Source organism: Rattus rattus, chromosome 5, assembly GCF_011064425.1.
Source record: "Rattus rattus isolate New Zealand chromosome 5, Rrattus_CSIRO_v1, whole genome shotgun sequence".
Taxonomy (NCBI): domain Eukaryota; kingdom Metazoa; phylum Chordata; class Mammalia; order Rodentia; family Muridae; genus Rattus; species Rattus rattus.
Window position 1 is genome coordinate 96,734,205 of NC_046158.1, and position 23,023 is coordinate 96,757,227.

Here is a 23,023-nt window from a genome sequence, read left to right on the forward strand (position 1 = left end):
CCAAACATTCTCACCTCTCTTTTGGAATGCCCATTGCTTCTACAATTTCTTCCCATGGGTGGGAAGGTGGTAAGTTAGGAAAACAAAGCTCCTTTCTGCTGATTTGCAGTGATTCAGGTTGTAGTGATTTGAATGAGAATGTCTCCCATAGGCTCAGGTATATGAACTCTAGTCTCCAGTTGTCCGTGCTGCTTGTAGAGGTTATGGATCCTTTAAGGAATGGAGCCTTGCTGGAAGAAGTGTGTGTAATACTAAAAATCAATTTACAGGCTGGAGAGATGGCTCAGTGGTTAAGAGCACTGACTGCTCTTCCAGTCCTGAGTTCAATTCCCAGCAACCACATGGTGGCTCACAACCATCGATAAATAAAATTAAAAAAATCTTTTTAAAAATTAAAAAAAAAAAAGTCAATCCACGCTATCCCTGGCTATGCTCTAGTAACTTGGTTTCCCCTCCTCCACTGGGAGCTGCAAACCCAGGTCTTTCCAGTTTTGGTTTGCCTACTTCTGAACCACTGCTGTATCTTCCAGACATCCGCCCCCTGTGGCTAGCTGTCACAAATCCCCATAACCCAGTAAAATCAAAACTCTAGAGGCTTGTAATTTATCAGTCAGATTTATATCAGTAAATTCTTAACCCACAAACGCCCACAGAATGTGCTCAGAGCCAACTGATATTGATACAAGCTGCCCACCTTGATTGGACAAATTGTCCTATATTAATCTATCCCTTCTATTCTGTCTAATCCTTCTATTCTATTCTAATCTATTCATAGCTACCTGTGCCTATTTAGAGTCACGAGGATCTCTTTCTTCCTCTTCCTCTATCCACCACCCAATCCCAGGCTCTAGCCTTATCTTGTGCCCGCCCTCACCTGCATATAGACTGCAATCCACAAGGGCGCATGACACTAGGCGAAAGCTTTGGGAATCTATAGCTTCAGTGGACTTTCAGTCTTTTCTCTTTCTCACTCCATCTCTCTCTCTCTCTCTCTCTCTCTCTCTCTCTCCTCTCCCATCCTCTGCTTTCTGTGTGTGTGGAGATATGATCTCTCAACTTCGAGCTCAAGCTGCTTGATACCAAGCCACCCCACCCTCACTCCACTCTCTCTGGAACCATAAGCTCAAATAAACCCTTTCTTCCATAAGTTGCCTGTGGTCGTGGTGTGTAGTGATGAATCAGTTAGACCGCTTTGGCCCTCGGCAGGTTACGTGTGCACTGCACCCACCCAAGAGCTCTGATTCACGAATGAAACACACACACACACACACACACACACACACACACACACACACACACACACACACAAACCAGCTAATTTTGATATGCTCTCACTAGCTCAATGATTGGGCACTTTTTTTTTTTTTTCTTTTCTTTTTTTCGGAGCTGGGGACTGAACCCAAGGCCTTGCGCTTGCTAGGCAAGCGCTACCACTGAGCTAAATCCCCAACCCCGATTGGGCACTTCTAAACCTCCTTGCAGCTAGCACACACTCCTCTCCGGTATTCCTGGCTTAATACCTTCTAAATGTATTTTATCTTTGTGGTCCTGTTACCTTCTGGGCAGCTCCCCCCATCCTCCATAGGGCCAAATTCCCTTTCCACCTACATTGCTCGATGACTTCTCCTGCATCTCTTAAATCTCATCCCTCTGCCTCCAGGTCATGGTGATTCTCCTGTTCCTTTGGCCCATAATCAATCTAAAAGTCCCGCCTCCATCTCCCTGCCCAGCCATTGGCTGTATGACAAATCTTTATTACCAATTGGAGCCAATTGGGTGCAGGGACCCTCAGCATCTGGAAGTGTGGCTTTTGGGAGTTATATTAAAACAAAGCATTAGAACCAATCCCCAACAATGTTGTGTTATCAGAAGTGCAGAAGAGTACGTGATACAGGAGTCAAAGCCAAATGCTGGACAGAAGCCAGAAGCAGGACCAACTTGGTTCAGGGAGGCCTGTGTCTTTGGATAGTAGGGGAAGAGAATTTTGTAATGTACCTGCCTCTGGATTCTTTTCTCTTTGATTTGGCCTAGAGAATGTGCCAAAGGGAATGCAGCAAAATGTCCCAGAAGCAGCATCCTGAAGAGCCCATGGGGGAGGGAAATAATGTGGTGATGTACTGTACTGAGCCTGGGTCATCATCTGTGGATGATCACAGGCACGGTGGGCCAGGGTCTCCTGAACAGCCTTTCCAGAGCTCCTGATACAGCATCTCCAATGCTCCTCAGTCTGTTAAGGTTATGTCAATCAAAGTTCAATGTTGGCCAATTCTAGCCTATCCTCCAATCAAAGTGAGAGAGAGACAGAGAGAGGAGGGAGATAAAGGAGACAGAGACAAGAGACATTGGGGAAAATGGTATAGGTATAGGTATAACTCTGATTCAGTTACTGTCTACAGTCAGCCAGACCGTATTGTTTCCAATGGTATGGGGATCTCTCACTTCTGCCCTTTCCTCAGAAGAGCACTGAGGAGCCCAGGCTGACAGAAATGTCCTTCCCACCCCCACACCGATGGCCTCTCAGAATGTCAGAGGCAAGCTTCGTACAGTGTGCACCAATCCTAGGGAGGCGATGTCTTGAGGGAGCTGAGCCAAGGAAACCTGCCTAGCAGAGAGGCCATGAGAGCCGGCTACATCCACTCTACTCAACACTCCAGCATCCTGTCAACCACCCACATTTGCTGATTCATCTTGGAACCATCCTAGCCAGGGAGTTTACCATCATCAGCTCCTGGAATACAGATTGAGTGGTAAATGGTAGGGTGTCCTTGGGCATGGAGTCACAGGGACACTCCAATGCTCTTCCGTGGGACCTCCAGAGGTCTGGCACACAGTTCTCCAGGTAAATTAGGACAGCAAGGCTTCTTTCTGTCAATGGACTTGTAGTGTTGGGGTTGGAACCCAGGACCTTTCATGTGCTGGGTAAGCACTCTACCCCTAAGCTACACACACAGCCCCTGGTATTTTGTGACAGGATCTCGTTATATAACCTACATTGCCCTGAAGCTAGCAACTCCCCTGCCCTTGTGCATCCCTCTTGCCTTGATCCTGGAACCCTAACAGGGGTGTTAATGAGGAAAAAAATAGACAGGACAGGCATGCACTCAGGAAAGCTGGGATACCGGGGAAAGACTAAGACTATGCAAGATCTGCCAAGTGCACATTAGTGGCTGCACTGATGTACAGGTGAAACGACATCAGCGTTGTTCTGTCAGTTCCCGAACTTACTTAACCCTGCATCTCGTCTTGTTCCTTTCTCAGTTTTGATAAAGAGAGGCTAATTTGTTTGTTCCATAAAGGGTCACCTGTAGCCCAGGCTAGCTTGGACCTCATTGTATATTTGAAGATGGCCTTGAACATCTGGTCCTCTCGCTTCCACTTCCCAAGTGTCTTAGTTAGGGTTTTACTGCTGTGAACAGACACCGTGACCAAGGCAACTCTTATAAGGACAACATTTAATTGGGCCTGGCTCACATGTTCAGAGGTTCAGCCCATTATCATCAACACAGGAACATGGCAACATCCAGGCAGGCAGGGTAAAAGTGGAGCTGAGAGTTCTACATCTTCATCTGGAGGCTGCTAGGAAAATACTGCTTCCAGGCAACTAGGATGAGAGTCTTAAAACCCACACCCAGTGACACACCTACTCCAACAAGGCCACACCTATTCCAACAGGGCTACATCTTCTAATGGTGCCACTCCCTAGGCCAAGCATATACAAACCATCACACCAAGTGATCAGATTAAAGGCTGCTATTTTCTCTTTACAACCCTGACCTATGGCTTTGCATATTCTCAGCCTGTGGTCCGTTCTGACTTTTTGGTCCTCTTCTGCCAGATGTCCGAGAGTTGATAATTGGTACCTCCCTCTTCTGCAGAGGCATTTATTGCATATATCAGTGGAAATTTGGAGTCAAGAGATTTCCAGTGTTGTGACCGTGAAAGTAGGGTATTTCTGCAGAAAAGCAGAAGTATGATCCAGAAAGGAGTTTCCAGTGTACTGAAGAGAAAACCCCATCTCTTTGTGGAGAGTTCTGTAGTACACTGTCAGAACAGCTTCTATGGAGACACAACTGGGCAGCAAGCAGCCAGCAGCCCTCAGTCTTGGGCCAATGTGCTTTCCCACCGTCCACTTCCTTTCTTCTTGGCAACAAGTAGGTTGGCTCATTATACCTCCGTCTCATTGGTTCTCCCACCTCAAGACACCTAATCATTGGTCCATTCAACTAGTATCTGCTGTTCTGATTGGCTGATCTGTCGTCAGGGTAAAGACCCCAGAGTAGCACTGCTTTCCCAGATGTAGTATTCACGGATTTTGAACACTGTTTCATTATCCATAATTCTGTTCCCCCTCCCTACCTTACTTCTTTCTCCAGAGAGACTCTGTAGCAGTGAATTAGTTAGACCACTTTGGCTCCCGGCGGGTCTCACATGCACACCTGCCCAAGAACTCTCTGAATTTATGAATGAAAGACACACACATGCCAGCTAATTTTAATATGCCTTGACTAGCTCAATGGCAGGTTGTTTCTGCCTAATCCTCCCTGTAGCATACATTTCTTTCCGGTATTCCTGGTTTAGCACCTTCTAAATCTATATTTTACCTTTGCTGCCCTGTTACCTTCTGGGCAGCCCCCACCCCCCCACCCCCAAGAGCCACTGTAGGGGGTTTGTTCTGATGCTTTGATCTGTGTTTACTGATATTTAAGGTCCTCACCCCAATTTGGGTTTTGATCTATCAAAAAAGATGCCAGTGGCTGATGGCTGGGCAGAAAGAAAGAGGCAGGGCTTCCAGGTTCCTGCAAGTTAGGGAGAGGGGGCAAATCAGAAGACCGGGGGAGGAGTGTTGGGGGGGTGCGGGGGGGGGTGCCGTAGTGGAAAAGATAAAGCCATCAAGCCATGTAAGTTTTTGGGTAAGTGGCTTCTGGCCACTGCCTCGACTGGGCCTGGGATAGCAGGGGGAGATTTAAGAGTGCCCAGGCATTGAATCAGCCAAGGCATTTCAAGATTAATTGGTGTGTGTGTTTTCTTTCCACTGATCCAAGATAGCTGCATTCCTGCGACTCGACAGTAGCTCAAAGAAGTATAGCAAAAAATCCACGCTATAGGCCGCATTCCCTTTCCACCTACGTGTAGGATGCTTTCTCTTCTGCAGCTCTTAAATCTAATCCTTCTCCCTGAGAGTCATGGCGATTTGCTTCCTCTCCCCCCCTGTTCCTTGCCCATGCAATCTAAAAGTCGGGACTCTTTCACCTTGCAAGGCCATTGGCTGTTGTCAACTTTATTTTCCAATCAAAGCCAACAGGGGGGGCAGACTTCCTTTAGCTTCTGAACACACAGATTCCTATATGATTCTGAGAGCCTAATTAAAACAAAGTGTTAGAACCAATCCCTGACAACTCTCCTTTAGTGATTGTACAATAAACAGTCAATTCAGGGATGCCCTGGATTGGACTCTGACCCTGGGCCCTGAGTTCTCATCTTTGGACAATTTGTCAGGCCAAAGCCAATTTTGAACAACCCATGTAAAACTAGGAAATCTGCCATTGCAGAGTCACACCCCCACAACACTGAATAGACCATAAGTAACCACTAAATCCATCCAAGAGCCACTCACACAGAAAGACATGGCTTTGACAAGAGTAAATGCAAGAGCTCAAGATGCTTGCTAGAACAGTCCCAGGCTGTCAAAATTGCCATCATGCTTGAAATTCTACCAGTAAAAAAAAATTATTTTGAGATAGGGTTTTACTATGCAGCCTGGAACTGTCTGTGTAGACCAGGCTGGTCTTAAATTCACAAAGCTCTGCCTCCACTTCCCAGATCCTAGGACTAAAGGCAAACACCATTATGTCTGGCCCCAGGTTTTCATTGGTATGAATTTCTTATATTGATACATATTTTGAGATTAATATTGTTACTCTTAGATAGGCATTGTGCCTATGCAATTCATTTAAGAAAGAGGCAGCGGCAGCGGTGGAAGCGGCGGGAGGGGCCGGGTGGGCTCGGGGCGGGGGGCAGCAGAGGCGGGCGTCGTGCCTGAGACCTTGGTTGGAGGCAAAGCTGGAAAAGACAGTGGGAAGGCCAAGGTTAAGGCAGTGTCTCCATAACAGAAAGCTGGGCTCCAGTTTCCTGTGGGCCGCATCCACAGACACTTGAAGACTCGCACCACAAGCCGTGGATACCTGTGGGCGACATTGCTGCTGTGTTCAGAGCCGCAATTCTGGAGTACCTCACAGCTGAGGTGTTGGGGTTGGCAGGTAAATGCTTCTAAAGATCTCAAAGTAAGGGGTTGGGGATTTAGCTCAGTGGTAGAGCGCTTGCCTAGCAAGCAAAAGGTCCTGGGTTCGGTCCCCAGCTCCGAAAAATAGAAAAAAAAAAAAAAAAAGATCTCAAAGTAAAGCGAGTCACTTACAGGTTGCAATCTGAAGTGAAGGGGGTGGTGTGATCCCGCACATCCACAAGTCTCTGATTGGAAAGAAGGGACAGCAGAAAACGGCTTAGGGTGTGTAACTGGGGCAGAGGGTACCAGTGCGGGTGTGCGGGAAAGCATAGACTATCGCTGTAGACAAAAGACACATTTGTATGTTTTTAGACTCTCGAAAGTCCTTTTCCCTGCAGTCTAGTCAGGTGTTGATTTGCCAGGTTTCTCCCTTGTGTTTTATACAAAAATAGAATTGATAAAACTTTTTTTTTTACAAAAGTAAAAAAGAAAACAAAAACAAACAAACAAAACAACAAAGCTTGGACCTAGTCCTTCTATAACTATTACAAAACTGTTTTTAGATGACTGAGCAATCAGAGTTAAGGGCCAGATAGCAAACTCATGGTTATGTTAGATTTGATTTAGTTCCAAAAGGGTGTTTTCGAGATATTTCAATTAAAAATGGCTGAGAGTAGTCAAGGTTTAACAGTTCGATTACCTTATATATTATAGATAGTCTTCCAAGATGTCAGAAATCCGTGCACTGTGACATTTAATGTCATTTAATCACTTGATGTTGAGACACATCTGCTCCTGACAGTATCTCCTTTTTCGTTTAAAGAAGATATTGAGCATCCTCAATTCCAGGCGAGGTTGTTTATTGTGGCAAGGTAGCCACTGGGCAGAAATTGCCTATTTCATCTGCAGACCAATACTGTCCAGGAAAAGGACACTTTATGCAAAATAGTCGACTAGAAGGCCAGAGTCTGATGCTCCAAGGTTTTGAGGAATGAGGGGCTGTCCAGGTAGTCAGCTGTCTCTACAGTTGTTTTAGAAGCTGTGTTTGGTGCTTCCTATAAACTCAGGTGATGTTGAAATCATTCTCATATTTCTGATGGGGTTGAAAACTAGTTTTAGTCTCCTAATCAAACTCAAGTTAACATTGAGAGAGAGAGTTTATAGAGTGGATGACATGTTTTTCAGATGATGTTACAGGCTAAAATCTAAACATGATCTAGAGAAAAAAAATCATAACCCAGCAGGAATGGTGGTAGAATATTTTTATCTAATTGACAAATGTGATGGACTTGGTGTCATTTGTGTCCTGTACCTGTAATTTACATGATTGTTATGATTTTGTTCAATTTATATCTGGGAGAAGAGGTTTTTTTTTTTTTTTTAAATTATTGGACAGAAAAGGTGAGGTGCAAGAGGAGGTTCTGACCCTTGCCCTGTTCCCCAAGTGGTCCTTAATTTGTCAATAAAGAAGGCCAGGGGCCAATTGTTGGGTGGAACCTATAAGTGGGACTCAGAAGTCCCACTTCAGGGGGAAAGGGCAGACACAAGGAAGGACAGAGGCCTCTTCTGCCGTGCAAGGCCTGGGGTTGGGGGGTGAGCTATGGCCTGCGGCCTCCGCTGGGGGCGGGGTTTGCCAAGGGCATTTCACAGGGGCATGACTAGCCACTAAATTTAGGGCAGAAGAAGAGACAGAGCTAATACATTGATACATTGGTGAGGGCAGCCTTTTCCAGGTGAGAGATATCTGCACTCAGCAATTGTGCCTGGAAGGCAAGTTAAAAAGCAACAAGCTGTGTGTTCTTTATCCGTGGATTCAAGAGTCTCTGGTGGGAGCAGGTGGCATGACCCCTCCCAGAGCAAAGGCAGGTAGGAAAGGAAGCCGGGTTATGGTGAATGGACAATCCCAGAGCTAAAGGCAGGAAAAACAAAAGGGTCTTGGGAGGGGCTAGACGAATGGCTGCAGTCCAGGGCAAAGGCAGATGCATTTTTAAACTACACGCAACACCTATATTTTTTAAATGTTTTTTTAAAGGTTTATTTATTTATTTCATGTATGGAAGTACACTGTCATTCTCTTCAGACACAGCAGAAGAGGGCATCAGATCAGATTACAGATGGTTGTGAACCACCATGTGGTTGCTGGGATTTGAACTCAGGACCTCTGGAAGAGCAGTCTGTGCTCTTAACCGCTGAGCCATCTCTCCAGCCCCACGCAACACCTATTAGTAAAATTTATTCCTTTATAAATTTTCTTCTACCAAAAATCCCTGTTAAAATTTAGAACACCCTGGAGGGGGCAATATATTAAGTAACATATTCCCAAATTTATCCTGAAAGAAGCATGGAAAGGTTTCTTTATGATTAAATTATTATAGAGGCAATAGAGGTGTCTCAGGGTTTTATTGCTGTGAAGAGACACCATGACTAAGGTGTCCCTTATAAAGGGACATTTAACTGGGGCTGGCTTATAGTTCACAGGTTCAGTCCACTGTCCTCACAATGGGAAGCATGGCAGCATGCAGGCAGACATGGTGCTGGAGGAACAGAGAGTTCTAGATCTTGACCCAAAGGCAGCAAAAGAAGACTGTCTCCTGCAAGCAGCCAGAAGGAAACTATCTCCCACACTGGGCACAGCCTGAGCTTGGGAGATCTCAAAGCCCACCTACACAGTGACACACTTCCTCTAATAAGGCCACACTTCCTACTAGTGCCACTCTCCATGGCCAAGCATTCAAACATGAATCTAAGGAGGCCAAACCTATTCAAACGACCACAAATACCAATGTAATTTTCAACCTGAGGTTGGTAGAGTAATGACTCTTCAAATGGCTCCTGTGACTACGTCAGTTTATGTTGCCAAAGGGACCTGGCAGAGATGATTAGGGTTTAGAATTGGGGCATTGTGGGTTATTTGATCACACTGTGAACCCTGTGTTATTTACCGAAAAGCCTGATTTTAGTTGTGTGTGGCTCAGCCCCCTAGCACATACTTTTAATCCCTTTGGCTGGAATAAACACACATCCCAAACAATGAAGGTAATAGCTAGTTTGTAGAAAGAAACATCCATGATTGAGTGGCAGACAAAGTGATGAATCAGAGAAAGACGTGGCAGAATAGGAAATGCCCAACTCTCATGAGAAGAGAGAGGAAAAGGAAGCTACTTAACAGAGAGTAGTGTAGAGAGGAAGGAGGGAAGAAGGAGGAAGTTACCATGACAGTTATAGGGTTCCAGAAAGAGAACAAGCCAGAGAATGAGAAGGAGCCAGAACATTAGAATCTAATGTCAAAGGTAGTATGAGGCCAAGCAGAGCAATTCAGGCAGAGGCCATGAGAGAAACAAGATTGAATCAGTCAGCCAGAAAGGAGATTTGAGCCAGGACAGTTGAGTTGACCAGCCAGCCAGAGTTTGGGAAGAGCTAGAAGACTTCCCAGGCCTAGATTAGATCATATGGAGACTTAAGCTTCCAGGGCTGGGCCTGGCAGTAGGATTAGCAGGTGAAGGCTGTAAGCCTTAGAGACAATTACTCCAGGCAAATAGAAGATACAATTACATTGAGGGGTTCATTGTCCAGGTGAGCCCCAGCTGATCTCATGAGCCATTAAAAACAGAGAAAATGTCCTGAGTATGATCAGAGAAAGGCACCCAATGCTGGAAGCCGGGCTGAAGCGATGTCATATCCCTAGCTTTGAGGATACAAAGGGAAGCCTGAGCCAGGGACGACAGTTAAGCCTCTAGAAAGCTATCAAACGAGAAGTGCATTCTCCCACAGCAGCGCTGGAAAACAAGTCAGAATTCACCATGCCTCGGTCAACCCGGAGAACCAGTGTCAAACTTCTCACCCATCAGACCAGAACACAATGAGTTTGTGTCACTTTAAGCTATTGAGTGGTGGCATTTCCTACACGTACATCAGGAATACCGACACCCTTAGAGGTTCCTGGTGCAATCTGACGGATTAAGTCCTCAGGGGAGCTGGTCACATAACCCAGCATTTCAGAAACAACCAAACGCTAAGTCTCTAGTCTCCTATAACAGGTATTGGTATCTTAAGACACCTACTCTCAGGACCACCTCATCACCATTTAGCCCTGCTTTCTATATGATGGTTAGGTGAGAAAACGGAGCACTTTTTGATGGGCCAGCATGCAGGTCCAAGAGGGGAGACCTGAGGGAGGAAACTCACTGGACAGTGGTGATAAAGAGGTGGAAATCTCCCACAGACACACTTCAGTTGCTTCAGAACGTGGTTCATTCTGATCAGTAGATTGTGCCAACTCATCCTTTCTCTTAGGCTCACTGTCTTCTGTAGAAAAAGTCCCATGACTTCCCTTTCTACTCCAGAGCCTAGCTGGAAGCTCCTTGTATAAACTAGTTTATCTGCTCATAGGACTAGTTTATCTGCTTCTGGTCTGGGTAGCGATGACCTGAAATAATTTGCTTCTTTGCCCCTCCCCTCACGAACAGAGTAAAATTTGACAGAATAGGCTATGTACACCTCTAAGGAGAAGGAGAAGAGAGAGGAAAGGGAAGCTACTTAAGGGAGAGACAGACAGTCCAGGAAGGAGAGAGTGCAGTACAGGGATACAGGAGAGTGGAGAGAGTAGAGCAGCAGGGAGGGGGAAGGAGGCGGTTTTACCTGGAGAGTTTTACAGGCAGATTGAAGAGAGAACGAGCCAGACACAGGTGAAGACAGAATGAGCCAGAGGATAAGGAGACAGGAGATTAGACAATAGGAAAGATTGCTAGAGTTAGTTTGAGGCCAAGCAGAGCAATTCAGGGGCCAAGAGAGAAGCCAGACTGAATCAGTCAGCTGGGAGAGAAGTTTGAGCCAGATCAGCTGAGTTGAACCAGCCAGGTAGAGTTAAGTAAGAACAAGAAAGGGTGAGCTTATTCGACAAGTCTCAGAGGCTAGAAGTTTCTAGGACTGGGCCTAGGTTAGCAGATGAAGGTAGTAAGCCTCCCATACAAGCACAACAGGAGAATAAAAGTAACTTTTATAGCCTGGTCTACAGAGCAAGTTCCAGGACAGTCAGGGCTCTACACAGAGAAACCTTGTTTTGAAAACAAACAAACAAAATTAAACCAAACAAAAACCAAAATGAACTTTTTATTTGAGGTAAGGGCTCACTAAGTTGTCCTGGATGGTCTTGAACTCTTGATCCTTGTATCTCAGTCTCCAGAGTAGCTGAGATATAGGCCAGACCTTTAGCCCCAGTGAAACAAGAAAAGGGTTTACATTGTTTGTATTCTGTGTTATATCATAGTTTACAGGACGTCTGGCTAGGCTGCATGAGAGAACAACAAATGGTACACTTCCAAAAGAGTTTAAAGGAAGTTGGTCAAAGTTGAGAAGTTGTAGAGGTGAAAGGGCTTACTGGGGGAAAGGAAGTGCAGTGCTAAACCAGGTCTTGTGTAAAAGATAAAAATGAGAACACAGTCTTTCCACAGGAAACAGCTGGGCGAGAATGGCCTAAGGATCCCTGGACAGGTGGAAGATCTATGGCGTAGCCAACAAAACCTAGGGGAGCACAATTAAGGGACCCAGAAGAGCAAAGCTAGGCACATGTACTCAAAGACATCTTGTTATTAAGGTGTCCCTCCCTGGGTTCGAAGACTTGCCTTAAAGAGGAAACACAGAGTAAAGCTGAAGTTTGCCTGAGCCTGCTGCAGTGCCAGGACAACCACTGGCCGCTTCCCGAAACTACAACTCCCATTATGCACCGCGCAGCGCGGGCTTAAACCCGGGATGCACTACAATCCCCAGAATGCTTTGGGAGGAGCGGGGCGGGGATGCGGCCACGCTACGTCTGCGTCCAGAGACGTTAAATTTGAAAGTTGGCGGCCCTGGCGTGATGGGGCGTGAGGTAGTTTCTTTGAGACGGGTTCGGGCGAGTGATTTTGTTTAGGAGTACGGGGTAACGGTCTTCGCAGCTCCAGAGTTAGCTGAAGGTTGAGGGAAGCTCAGACAGTTGGCACTCCGAGGAAAAAGGTCTGCGGACGGGCGAGAGCAAGAACTTGGAATGCAGGATGGCGGCGGCGAGGTAAGGACCGGAGCCAAGTTGTTGCAGCTGGGTGCTCGGCTGGCGAGGGCAGGATCGCGGAGGTCGGCAAAGAGCAGGTCTTCCCCAAACCCCTTCCCAACGGCGTGGAGCCCTGCATCCAGCCAAGGGTCAAAACTGGGAGAGTTGGAATTTGCCTTGTGATCTGGGTCTGAAACTCAACTCAGCCGTTTTTATTTGACCTTGAACATGTTTGTATGGGAACCGGGGTATCACGCATATATTAATACTGTTTTACGGAGTTCTGGGAGAATTCAAGATATTTGTAAAGTTCCTGCTTTCAACTAATAGGTGTTCTCATTTTGCTGGTAGCATAGGGATCTAAAGAGGAAACACTTGCAGCTTTTCCTCATCTGTAAAATGAGAGCATCTTTTCTAGGTTAGAATTTAATATGCGTTTCAGTTATGGAACTCATAATAACTGGGTCATCGCCCTGTCATAAGCTGTCATTCACGGAACAGGATTTATTGACTACCATTTGAGCACTGAAGGTGAACAGTGAAAGACACACACTCCCAGACTTTGTGAAGCTTAAGTTCTGGGAAGAACAGTAAGACTCATTTAAAATCAGATGGAATCAGTATTAAAAAGTGTAAAGCAAGAGTTGACAAACAGCACGGGAGATGGAATTTGCAGTTTCAGAAAGGTTTGGGCGAGTAACTAAGTAGAGAGAGCACTTAAGGTATGTGAGGCCTTAGATTCATTACCTAGCAATGAGGCTTGGGGGTGGGGGCAGGGGGAGATTCCTCACTGATAAGATAGTATTTGGGTCAAAACTAGAAGGAACTAGTCATGGACTGGTGAGGTGGCTCAGTGGATAGAGATAATTGTTTTGGTGACTGAGAACCTGTTTGCTCATCCCCCATGGTGGAAGGAGAGAACCAACTCCCCAAAGTTGTCCTCTGACTTACACGCACGCGCACACACACGAGCAGAGAGGGAGGGAGAAAGAGAGAAAAATAATTTTTTAAAAAGAGCTAGTCATGTACATATTTAGAAACAGGAGTGGAAGCTGCTGCTAGCATCCGTTGTCACCGGAACCCGTGTGACATAAAACTGCTGGCTTTTTTTAAAAATCTATTTTGCTAAACTTATGATGCTTTTAAAAATAATTTTTCCCTGGCTTTAACTTTATTCGCATAATACTATCAACCACACCCTTGCCAAGTTCTCTCCTCTGTTGAGCATAAGCGCGGAGAACATGTGGTAGGCTTAGAAGCCTTGAGAGAATTAACGATGCTCCCAATGCACCAGCTTCGTCCCACCCCACAGATCTCAGAAATCACCTTTCTGACGATGGTGTCACAGTGTTGTGCTGTAACAGTGTTGGCGTTGGGTTTATTTCTGGTTCCTTCTTCCTAGTGAAGCCACGTGCGTGGAGGGAGATGAGTGGGAACTGAGTAAAGAAAACGTACAACCCTTACGGCACGGACGGATCATGGCCACACTTCAGGGAGCGTTGGCACAGCAGGAGTCAGCCTGCAGCACTACCCTGCAGCAGCAGAAGTGGTATGTAGTGGGGTGCTTTGTCCCAGGTGTGACAGACGGCATGGGGGTGAAGCTGCAGAAGGCCTAAGGCAGCGCTTCTCAACCTTCCTAGCGCTGAGACCCTTTAATACAGTTCCTCATGTTGTGGTGACCCCCAACCACAAAATACTAAGCTTTAATAACTAATGTTGCTACTGTCATGTATCTGATATATAAGATATCTGATATGTGACCCTGTGAAAAGGTCCTTTGACCCCCAAAAGTGTTGCAGTTGCAGCCCCAGCCCACAGGCTGAGAACCACTGCCCTCAGGAATACTCTTCAGTGCTAGTGTGGGAATCTCTTCTCGCTCTTCTCGTCTTCTGACTGCAAGCTCTTCCATTGCCTGAGATAGTATTTATTTCAGGCTAAAATGTACTGTATAACCACAGTTATTGAATTAGATCTTTGAAAACAGTCTTTTCATGGTTTTGCTGTAGACAGTAGTATTCTGTTTTTGTTTTGTTTTGTTTTGTTTTGTTTTGTTTTTGGGACAGGCTCTTTCTGTAACCCTGGCTGGCTTAGAACTCACTATGAAGTTCCAGGGTGGCCTTGAACTCACAGAGATCTGCCTGCCTTTGCTTCCTGAGTGCTGGGATGACACCATGTGCCACTGTGCCTTTATTTTAATACTTATTCTGGTGCCTGGAACTTGCTCCTGTCCTGGTTTCTCTACTTGTCTGACTCTTCTCCTTGCTGTCAGCCCCCTGCCCTGTTTTATCCCAGTCTCTGCCCTTTTGCATTTACAACTACCATTGACATCCCTTGCCTTCTCAAAGTATGAGCTGTAATGTGTAGACAGCCCCAAGCTTGAGAAGATTCAGCTTATGATTGTATGGCTCTGCGAGTGTGGAGATGATCCTCATTTGATGGAAATCAAACTATGAAATGTGATCTTTTCCGTGGTGAGGGATATGCAGAAGGCTGCCTTGAGATGCTGGGCAGATGGCGAGTACCCAGTGACCCTGAGGCTCTGAGGTGGCCACGTGCTGGGTGTTATGTTGCTGACTCGTGGCACCTGGCAGGATGGATGTATTAATTCTTTTTCACCTAGGCTGCTTTCAATGAGGACAGGTTTATCTGGATGCAATTCTGTTGTCAGAACAAACCTCCTCATTCCTAATGACCTTCCCTTTTCTAGTTCCTTGTTTTGGTTAATGTTATAAAAACTCATCTGAATAACTTTTATTCATTGCTTCCCCCCTCCCCTTAAATTACTTATTTTCAATTATATGTATGTTTATGAGTATGTGTGAGTCCAAGTTCCCAAGGAGGTCAGAAAGGGCTTTGATCCCTCCAGAGCTGGAGTTAAAGGCTGATGTGAGCTGCCCAGCACAGTGTCCTCTGCAAGAACAGTGTGTTCTTGTAGCCCTTGAGCCATCTCTCCAGCTCTCATGCTCTCAGGGACTGGCCCCGGCCTCCTGATCACTAAGCATGCCTTTACCACTGAGCTATCCCCATGGTGCTGGAAGTTTCTTTGGAGTATAGTTTGGATACAGTGAGTGCTCAGATCTCAGTGAGTGTGCTGAGAGACAGCGCATCTCGTCATAAGAACTTACTTAGGTCTCTCCTCATTCTCCTCAGTCCTCCCCTCTCCACGAAGCACCTGCTGACTAGATAGAATTCTATCATGATAAGTTACTTTGGAGTTGTGTTGTTTGTTTGTTCTGTGGCCTAGGCTGGCCTCAACTTGTGAGTCACCTTCTGCAGTCTCCCAGGTGATGGACCAGCTTATTGTAGAATGTTCTATAAGTAGACTCTATGGTTCCTTCATTCGTCGAAGTTTTGAGTACTTCTCATGTTGCATGTGTCAAGCGTTTCTTTTCACAGCTGATAAGTACTCTTCACCACTCACCAGTTGCTGGACGTTTCGGTTTGGTCTTTTGTTCTTTGAAAATCAAGCCAGTGGATATTTGACAAAGCTTGTTGTGGCGCCACTACCACCCTTAGAGTAGCTTAATCCCAGGACCATGAAGGCAGATGATCTACTAGAAAAATCCTCCTTTAATATATTATGATTGCTTCCCAGTTCCCACCTCCATTTTGGCTTCTTAAAACCTGTACTATCTATTCCTGGCAAGGGCACGCCTGCTTTGTATTGTTGATTGTATACTTGGCCTTTTTTATTAGAGGTATAATTCTTCTGTGTCAGAAGCTCTTTTGTTTATTTATCTATTGTTTTTGGACAAAACTCCAAGTATCCTAGGCTGTCCTTGAACTCCCGGTGGCAGCTAGACTGGCCTTGAACTTTCAGCCTCTCTTGTGCATCAATTACAGTTACTGACATAGGACGCTTTGGCTATTTTTTTTTTTTTCTTTTCTTTTTTTCCGGAGCTGGGGACCGAACCCAGGGCCTTGCGCTTCCTAGGCAAGCGCTCTACCACTGAGCTAAATACCCAACCCCACGCTTTGGCTATTTTATTATGAATGTTTTAAAGGGTTTTCTGTTTGTTTTCTAGTTTTTGATTTTTTTTTTTTTTTTGAGACAGTTTTGGTTTTTTTATGTAGCCCTGGCTGTCCTGGACCTTGCTCTGTAGACTAAAATGGGCTAAAACTCACAGAGAGGTGAGATTAAAGGCTTGTACCCACCACTACACCCAGATTAAAGTTTTCTTTACAATAATTATTATTTATATTTTTATTACTTGACACTTTCATATGTTTATATAACTATCTGGGTAATTTTCACATCCTCTCCTTTGCCCTCTTATTTCCTCTGATTCCTGCCCAACTCCTTTATTCCCAACAAGAACCATTTCTATTTTCATGTCTTTTTGTTGTTTTGTTGGGTTGTAGGGTGTGTGTGTGTGTGTGTGTGTGTGTGTGTGTGTGTGTCCACACTGAGATGAGCTAGGGTTGCTTCCATGAGTCATGGCTTACTCGATCATGAGTAGCCAACAGTAACAATGACCTAGAGAAGTGACCCCACTTTCCAGCAACCGTTAACTGCTGGTAGTGTTTCAGGGAGGGGTGCGGCCTCATAAGTCTGTCCCCATCCATAGTTGAATGTCACTGGGCCTGATCTTGGTTGTAAGTTTGTTTGTTTTTTAAGTACTTATTTATTGTATGTGTGGAGGTCAGAGGACAGCATAGATTTCTATGATTTTTGAGGTCAGTCTGGTCTACAAAGAAAACCCTGTTTCTAAAACAAACAAACTTCACAAGTATGTATAGGAACAAACTCACTGAGTAATATTATGATCTCCATTTTATAGGTGAAGAATCAGAAAGCAGAGAAGTAGCTATCCATTGTCTGAGCTAAGAATGTAGAGCTGGGTTTTGTTTATTTTTAATAAGCTTTCATGTAGAGCCCCGGCCAGCCAGGAACTCACTGTATAAATCAAGCTGTCCTCAAACTCAGAGAGATCTCCCTACTTTGAGTTCTGGTGTCAAGGAGGGCTGTACCACCATACGGTTCAGAATCTTAACTGTGACTATTCTTTTTACGTGTTTATTTAATATTACTTGCTGAACTTTCTTGGACCCACTAGTAGATGAATAGTGACACAGACTTGTGAATTTTTATTACAACTTAGACTGGCTCATCTGACTTAGTTAGCCTGACTATTCTAGTTTCTTCTCGCATGTTTACAAAATACTGAGGCAAGTGATGGCCCATAAGAATGACAATTTCAGAATCCACCAGTACTCAGCCAGGATAGAATTAACGATTGAATACAAAGACAACCTTCACACAGCGCATCCCCCAACAATTTAAGATTTATTTTTATAACTTAAAATTGACATATATGTATAATTGGGTATGTGTATGTGGATGCATGTACTTGCTAAGGCCAGAGGCCATCAGATCCCTGTCACCTGGAGTTCTAGGTGATCATGATCCACTTCATGTGGGTACTGAGAACTGAACTTGGGTGCTCTGGTTTGCTTTTTGTTTTGTTTTGTTTTGAAAGATTTTATTTTTGGAAAGGTGGGACTAGAGAGATGCCTTAGTGGTTAAGAGTACTTACTGCATTTGCACTGGATTCAAATTTGGTTCCCAGTCACTCACGATAGCTCACAGCCAACTGTACTACTCTCATATTTCTTTCAGCCTCCTTGGGCACTGCATACATGTAGCACACACATACATACATGTAAGCAGACACTCATACATAAATAAAGCCGTAGGTAGTTGTAGTTGTGAGCCACCTGGTGTGGGTGCTTGGAATCAAACGTGGGTAGTCTTCAAGAGCAAGCAGAGTAGACTTGCTACCCAATTGGTGGAACAGTTTGGGAAGGATTTAGGAGCTGTGTCCTTGTTGGAGGAGCAGTGTCACTGAGAGTGGTCTTTGAGGTTTCAAAAGCCCACACCAGGCCCCCTTAGCCCTGTCTGTCTGGCACTTATAGATCAACTCCATAAGCCCTCAGGAACACTCTAGCTGTGCCTGCCACCGTGCTCCCTGCAGTGGTGGTCACAGACTCTAACCATTTGAAACTGTTAGCCCCCAATAAACTCTGTCAGTTGCCTTGGTCATGGTGTCTTATCACAGCAACAGAAAAGTAACTGAGACAGCATTCTCAACTGCTGAGTCATCTCTCTAACCTAAACAGTATTCCATAATTGATTTGTGTGATTTTTGTCATCATCATCATCATCATCATCATCATCATCATCATCATCATTTAAAAAGGCTGCCTTCTGAAATCTACTAGGGTCTTCATGAGTACTGTACCACTGAGTTAAACCCTGTCTATTCTTTTTTTGTTTAACAAATTCTCAAACTCTAGTCTAGTTCCTTAGGTCAAGGTGAACTCCTTGAGAAGTGAATTTACTTAGAAAAGAGACCTGCTTCCTAGGGCGGTCAGAACTGTGAGTGCTAACATACTTTGTTTCAATTCCAGGGCGTTTGAATCTGAAATCCGCTTTTACTCTGGAAATGACCCTCTGGATGTTTGGGACAGGTGAGGATTTTTATCTGGAAAGAACGACATACATTCACAGATAAGTGTTTTGGCCTCATTTCTCATATAGAGTGGTGGAAGGAACCGAGAGTGCTGTTTGGCAGAACATTCCAGAACAGCCACGGTGGTTTTCTAAGATTTGTTTTACAGGGCTGTACATAGAGCCAGAACTTTACATATGCTAAGGAACGACTTGTTGTACAATAGTTAAACTGCAGCTTCCCTGAGGCGGTTAAGGTTGGAGGATGATACAACCTGAAGGTGTTTCTATCTCTTTCCTTAGAGTATTTGTTACAAGTAAGAGAGGCTTAGCTGCCATACAAGAGTTGGGAACCCAATTCAATTCTCTGGAAGAACAGCCAGTGCTTTTAACAGATGATCAACTGTTCTGGATTTATTTTTGAATATTTATTCATTTATTTTATGTATATGAGTATACTGTAACTGTCTATAGACACACCAGAAGAGGGCATCAGATCCTTTCACCCTAGCATCTGGCTCCAGAGTTGTTTTTTTAAAGATTTATTTCATATGTGAGAGTCATTGAGAACTTCTAAAGAAACATACTTTGAATATGTTAAATATTTCTGCTTAAAATCCAGAATAGAGGGGCCTGGAGAGATGGCTCAGTGGTTAAGAGCACTGACTGCTCTTCCAGAGGACCTGAGTTCAATTCCCAGCAAGCACATGGTAGCTCACAACCATCTGCAATGGGATCTGATGCCCTCTTCTGGCCTCTAATGGCACTGTACACATTCAGGATAGAGACAGACATATACATATACATGCAACTAATAAAATATGTAAACCCAGAATAGGTTGGGTGTGGCGGGACATGCCTTTAATCTAAGCATTCAGGAGGCAAAGGCAGGCAAATCCCTTTGAGTTGAGTCCATCCTGGTCCACATATTTGAGTACAGGCCAGCCAGGGCTATAAAGCAAATAAACCATTCAGAATAAGCCTTAGAATACTTGTATACTTATAAAAATGTATACTTAGAGCAAAAGTATACATCAATGCAAACTATGTTCTTTTCTTTCTCCTCTCATTCAGGTATATTAATTGGACAGAACAGAACTACCCTCAGGGCGGGAAGGAGAGTAACATGTCGACGTTACTGGAGAGAGCGATAGAAGCCCTCCAAGGGGAGAAGCGCTATTACAGTGACCCCCGGTTTCTCAATCTCTGGATCAAATTGGTGAGTGTCATCTGAACTCAGAATATTAAATTGATAGTTTTTCTGTAAAGATATCTAGTTAAAAGGCAAAGGGGGAGCTATAGGGGGATTGATAAGTATTTTAGATCTACTGAGTTGCTTTGACTTAAAGGTTTAAATGTAATATTGCAGGATATTTATTTGATCACACTGTAAGCCCTGAGATTGTGTTACTTACTGGAAAAACCTGTTTCTAGTTGTGGTGCGGCTTAACCCTAGCACACCTTTAATCCAAGAATTTTCTTTTTATAGTAAACAGGATTAAATAAAGTCAACCAGTCAAGAGGAGGAACAAGCAGTTGACAGGGAGTGAACATAGGAAAAATGACAGAGAGTAGAAGGGAGCCAGGAGGGCAGGTAGAGAGGCCCACAGGAAGTGGAAGAGAGGGACATCCAGCCTGAAGGGGTTGGGACTGGTGTGGAGGAGGAGAGCTGTTTTTTCCTTTTGTGAATTTGGCTGTGAGGAAAGTCAGCCGGGTGCTTTCCCTGCCTCTCTTGAGCCAGCAGCCTTTCCCCCCTAGCATCTGGCTCCAGCGTCTTTCTTTTTTAAAGATTTATTTCATATGTGAGTACACTGTTGCTGTCTTCAGACACACCAGAAGAGGGCATCAGATCCCATTACACGTTGTTGGGAGCCACCATGTGGTTGCTGGGATTTGAACTCAGGACCTCTGGAAGAGCAGTCAGTGCTCTTAACCACTGAGCCATCTCTCCAGCCCTGACTCCAGAGTCTTTATTAGTAAAATTGAACTTTTGAGATTTTGTTATAAACAGTGTAACATCCTAAGGCTTTGTGCTTTAAGATTGATCGTAACATCTCTAGATTTTTAAAAAATGAATATAGGGGTTTTTTGTCTGTTACTTGTAAGCATAGTTGAACCACGTAACTGTCTTTGAGGAAGAACATACAGGACAAGCTTCCTTGGTGAGTCTAGAATTCCTCTCTCCTTTATGAGGGTCACTATTGTACAGGGTGATATTCTGGTTTATTGGTCTTTGGGCATCTTCCTTCCAGGATATCACTATAGCCAAAATTGTCTGCCTCCTGACATGCTCTGCCTTTATATCTAGAACATGCCTGAGCTGTTTCTCCATGACAGTATCTATGTTATAAAGTAATCCCAAGGTCTCTCAGACAAATTTTCTTGCATTTACCATAAAAGAAATTTTAAAAAAGGAGGGTGTTTAGAATTGTTGGCAAGGGCTGGAGAGATGGCTCTGCGGTTAAGAGCACTGACTGCTCTTCTAAAGGTCCTGAGTTCAAATCCCAGCAACCACATGGTGGCTCACAACCATTTGTAGTGGGATCTGATCCCCTCTTCTGGTGTGTCTGAAGACATAAATAAATTTAAAAAAAAAAAAAAGGAATTGTTGGCAATCACATTACATAATGAAATACTGATATTTGAAACTGACAAAATTTAGAGCTGAAATATATTCTTGAGGACTTAGTAAACTTCAGATAAGTTAGGTGTGACTCATTCATGTTTTTCTTAGCAGGAGAATCTTGAGTTTAGACTAGCTTGGACTATAAAGTGAGTTTCTGGCTATCCTGGACTACATAGCAAAGCTAAAATAATAATACCATCAAAATCACATATAAGAGGTCATGTGATCCTTATTTCTGTGGAGTGTTGGCATGCTTTGACATTCTAGTGAAAAGCTAGAATTCACCTGAGAGATACTAGTTAGTATAAGACTGTATTTATAGCAAAGGATTGTTCTCAGAGAACGGTAAATTGATTTCTTAGCTCAGAAGCTGTGCTCCCTGCTGGCTTATCAAGATTCTTGTCCTTCATTCTATCCTGTGTAATATTTGTGTGTGTACATGTGCATGCACTCTCAGGCACACGTGCACATGCACACATATGGAAGCTAGACAACAATACTGAGTTTTTCCTTATTGAGACAGAGTCTCTCACTAATCCTGGTGCTCACCATTTTGGCTAGGTTGGCCATCCAGTGAACTCTAGGGATCTCCTGCCTCCTTCTCTGCCTCCCCAGGGATGGAATTCTACATTGATGCTGCCACACCTAGCTTTTAAATGTGGATGCTGGGAATCCAAATTCAGGTCCTTGTGCTTGTGTGGTAAGCATCTTACCAGCTGAGCCTGCTCACTAAAATAGTCTTATATGTGATTTATTCAGATGTTAAACTGAATAAACTTCCCGAGTTATTTTTAATTCTAGGAATTCATGACTATTTAATTGGAGTTATTAAAAATAACAATTACAGGGGTTGGAGAGATGGCTCTGCAGTTAGAGTTCTTGATTCTCTTCAAAAAGGACTCCCAGTCTGGGTCCCACTAATTAAACTAGTCAACTCACAAATGTCTGTAACTGCAGCTCAACGGAGTCAGCACTTCTGGTCTCTGAGGACACTTGTACTCGTGTGCACATATCCCTCCCCCACCCCAAGTAATAATTTCTTTAAAAATCAATGAGAATAACTTCTTTCTTTGTTCAGTTGTGTTGTCCTGATGTTAGAAGAAGGGAATAATGATATTATGTGGTGGAAAGCGTAGCGTAGGGCTAGCTGATTGAGCTCAGTTATAGAGGGTGAGCACTGCCTCGCTAGCATGCATGAAAGTCTGCATTCTGTCCCTAGCGAAGAAGAAGAAAAGTGCATAGTCTAGATCCACAGAAGTTCTGCAAACTGTTAACAATACTACAAAAATTAAGAGTAAACGTTTAGAAACTTGAATAACCATTTGAACTGGGCTTGGTGATGCATATAATCTCTTATTTGAAAGGCTAAGACTGAAGGATCATAAGTTTGATGCCAGTCTTATTGGCTGTATAGTTAGTTAGTCTGTTTTATAAACTAAGCAAACATAAAAAGTCTTGAAAAAAATAAAATGTTGAGATTGTGTGGTAAGCACCTTACCAACTGAACCATCAGTTTTCAGTAGCTTCTATGTGTGGTTTTTTTTTTTTTTTTTTTTTCTTTTTTCCCCTTTTTTGTCGGAGCTGGGGACCAAACCCAGGGGTGTTTTGTTGTTTTTTTTTTTAAACAAAAGTTTATTCATTTTTATTTTATATAAATGTTTTCCTGCATGTATGTAAGTGTACATGTGTATTCAGTGCCTTTAA

The 23,023-nt window shown here is 44.1% G+C and overlaps 1 protein-coding gene and 1 pseudogene across 2 annotated transcripts in view; both read left to right on the top strand.

Annotated features, from left to right (window-relative positions):
- The first annotated feature begins 3,970 nt into the window (after positions 1–3,970).
- On the top strand, positions 3,971–6,501 carry LOC116900958 (annotated as a pseudogene).
- Positions 6,502–12,044: 5,543 nt separating this feature from the next.
- The window catches only part of Bub1b (BUB1 mitotic checkpoint serine/threonine kinase B), a 47,650-nt gene continuing 36,671 nt past the window's right edge, over positions 12,045–23,023 (top strand). For both annotated transcript variants that reach the window (XM_032903923.1, XM_032903922.1), the window contains exons 1-4: positions 12,045–12,263; positions 13,645–13,791; positions 18,654–18,713; positions 19,768–19,912. In XM_032903923.1, coding sequence (XP_032759814.1) covers positions 12,250–12,263; positions 13,645–13,791; positions 18,654–18,713; positions 19,768–19,912 — 366 coding nt within the window. In that variant the 5' untranslated portion in view covers positions 12,045–12,249. The remainder of the gene's footprint in view (positions 12,264–13,644; positions 13,792–18,653; positions 18,714–19,767; positions 19,913–23,023) is intronic.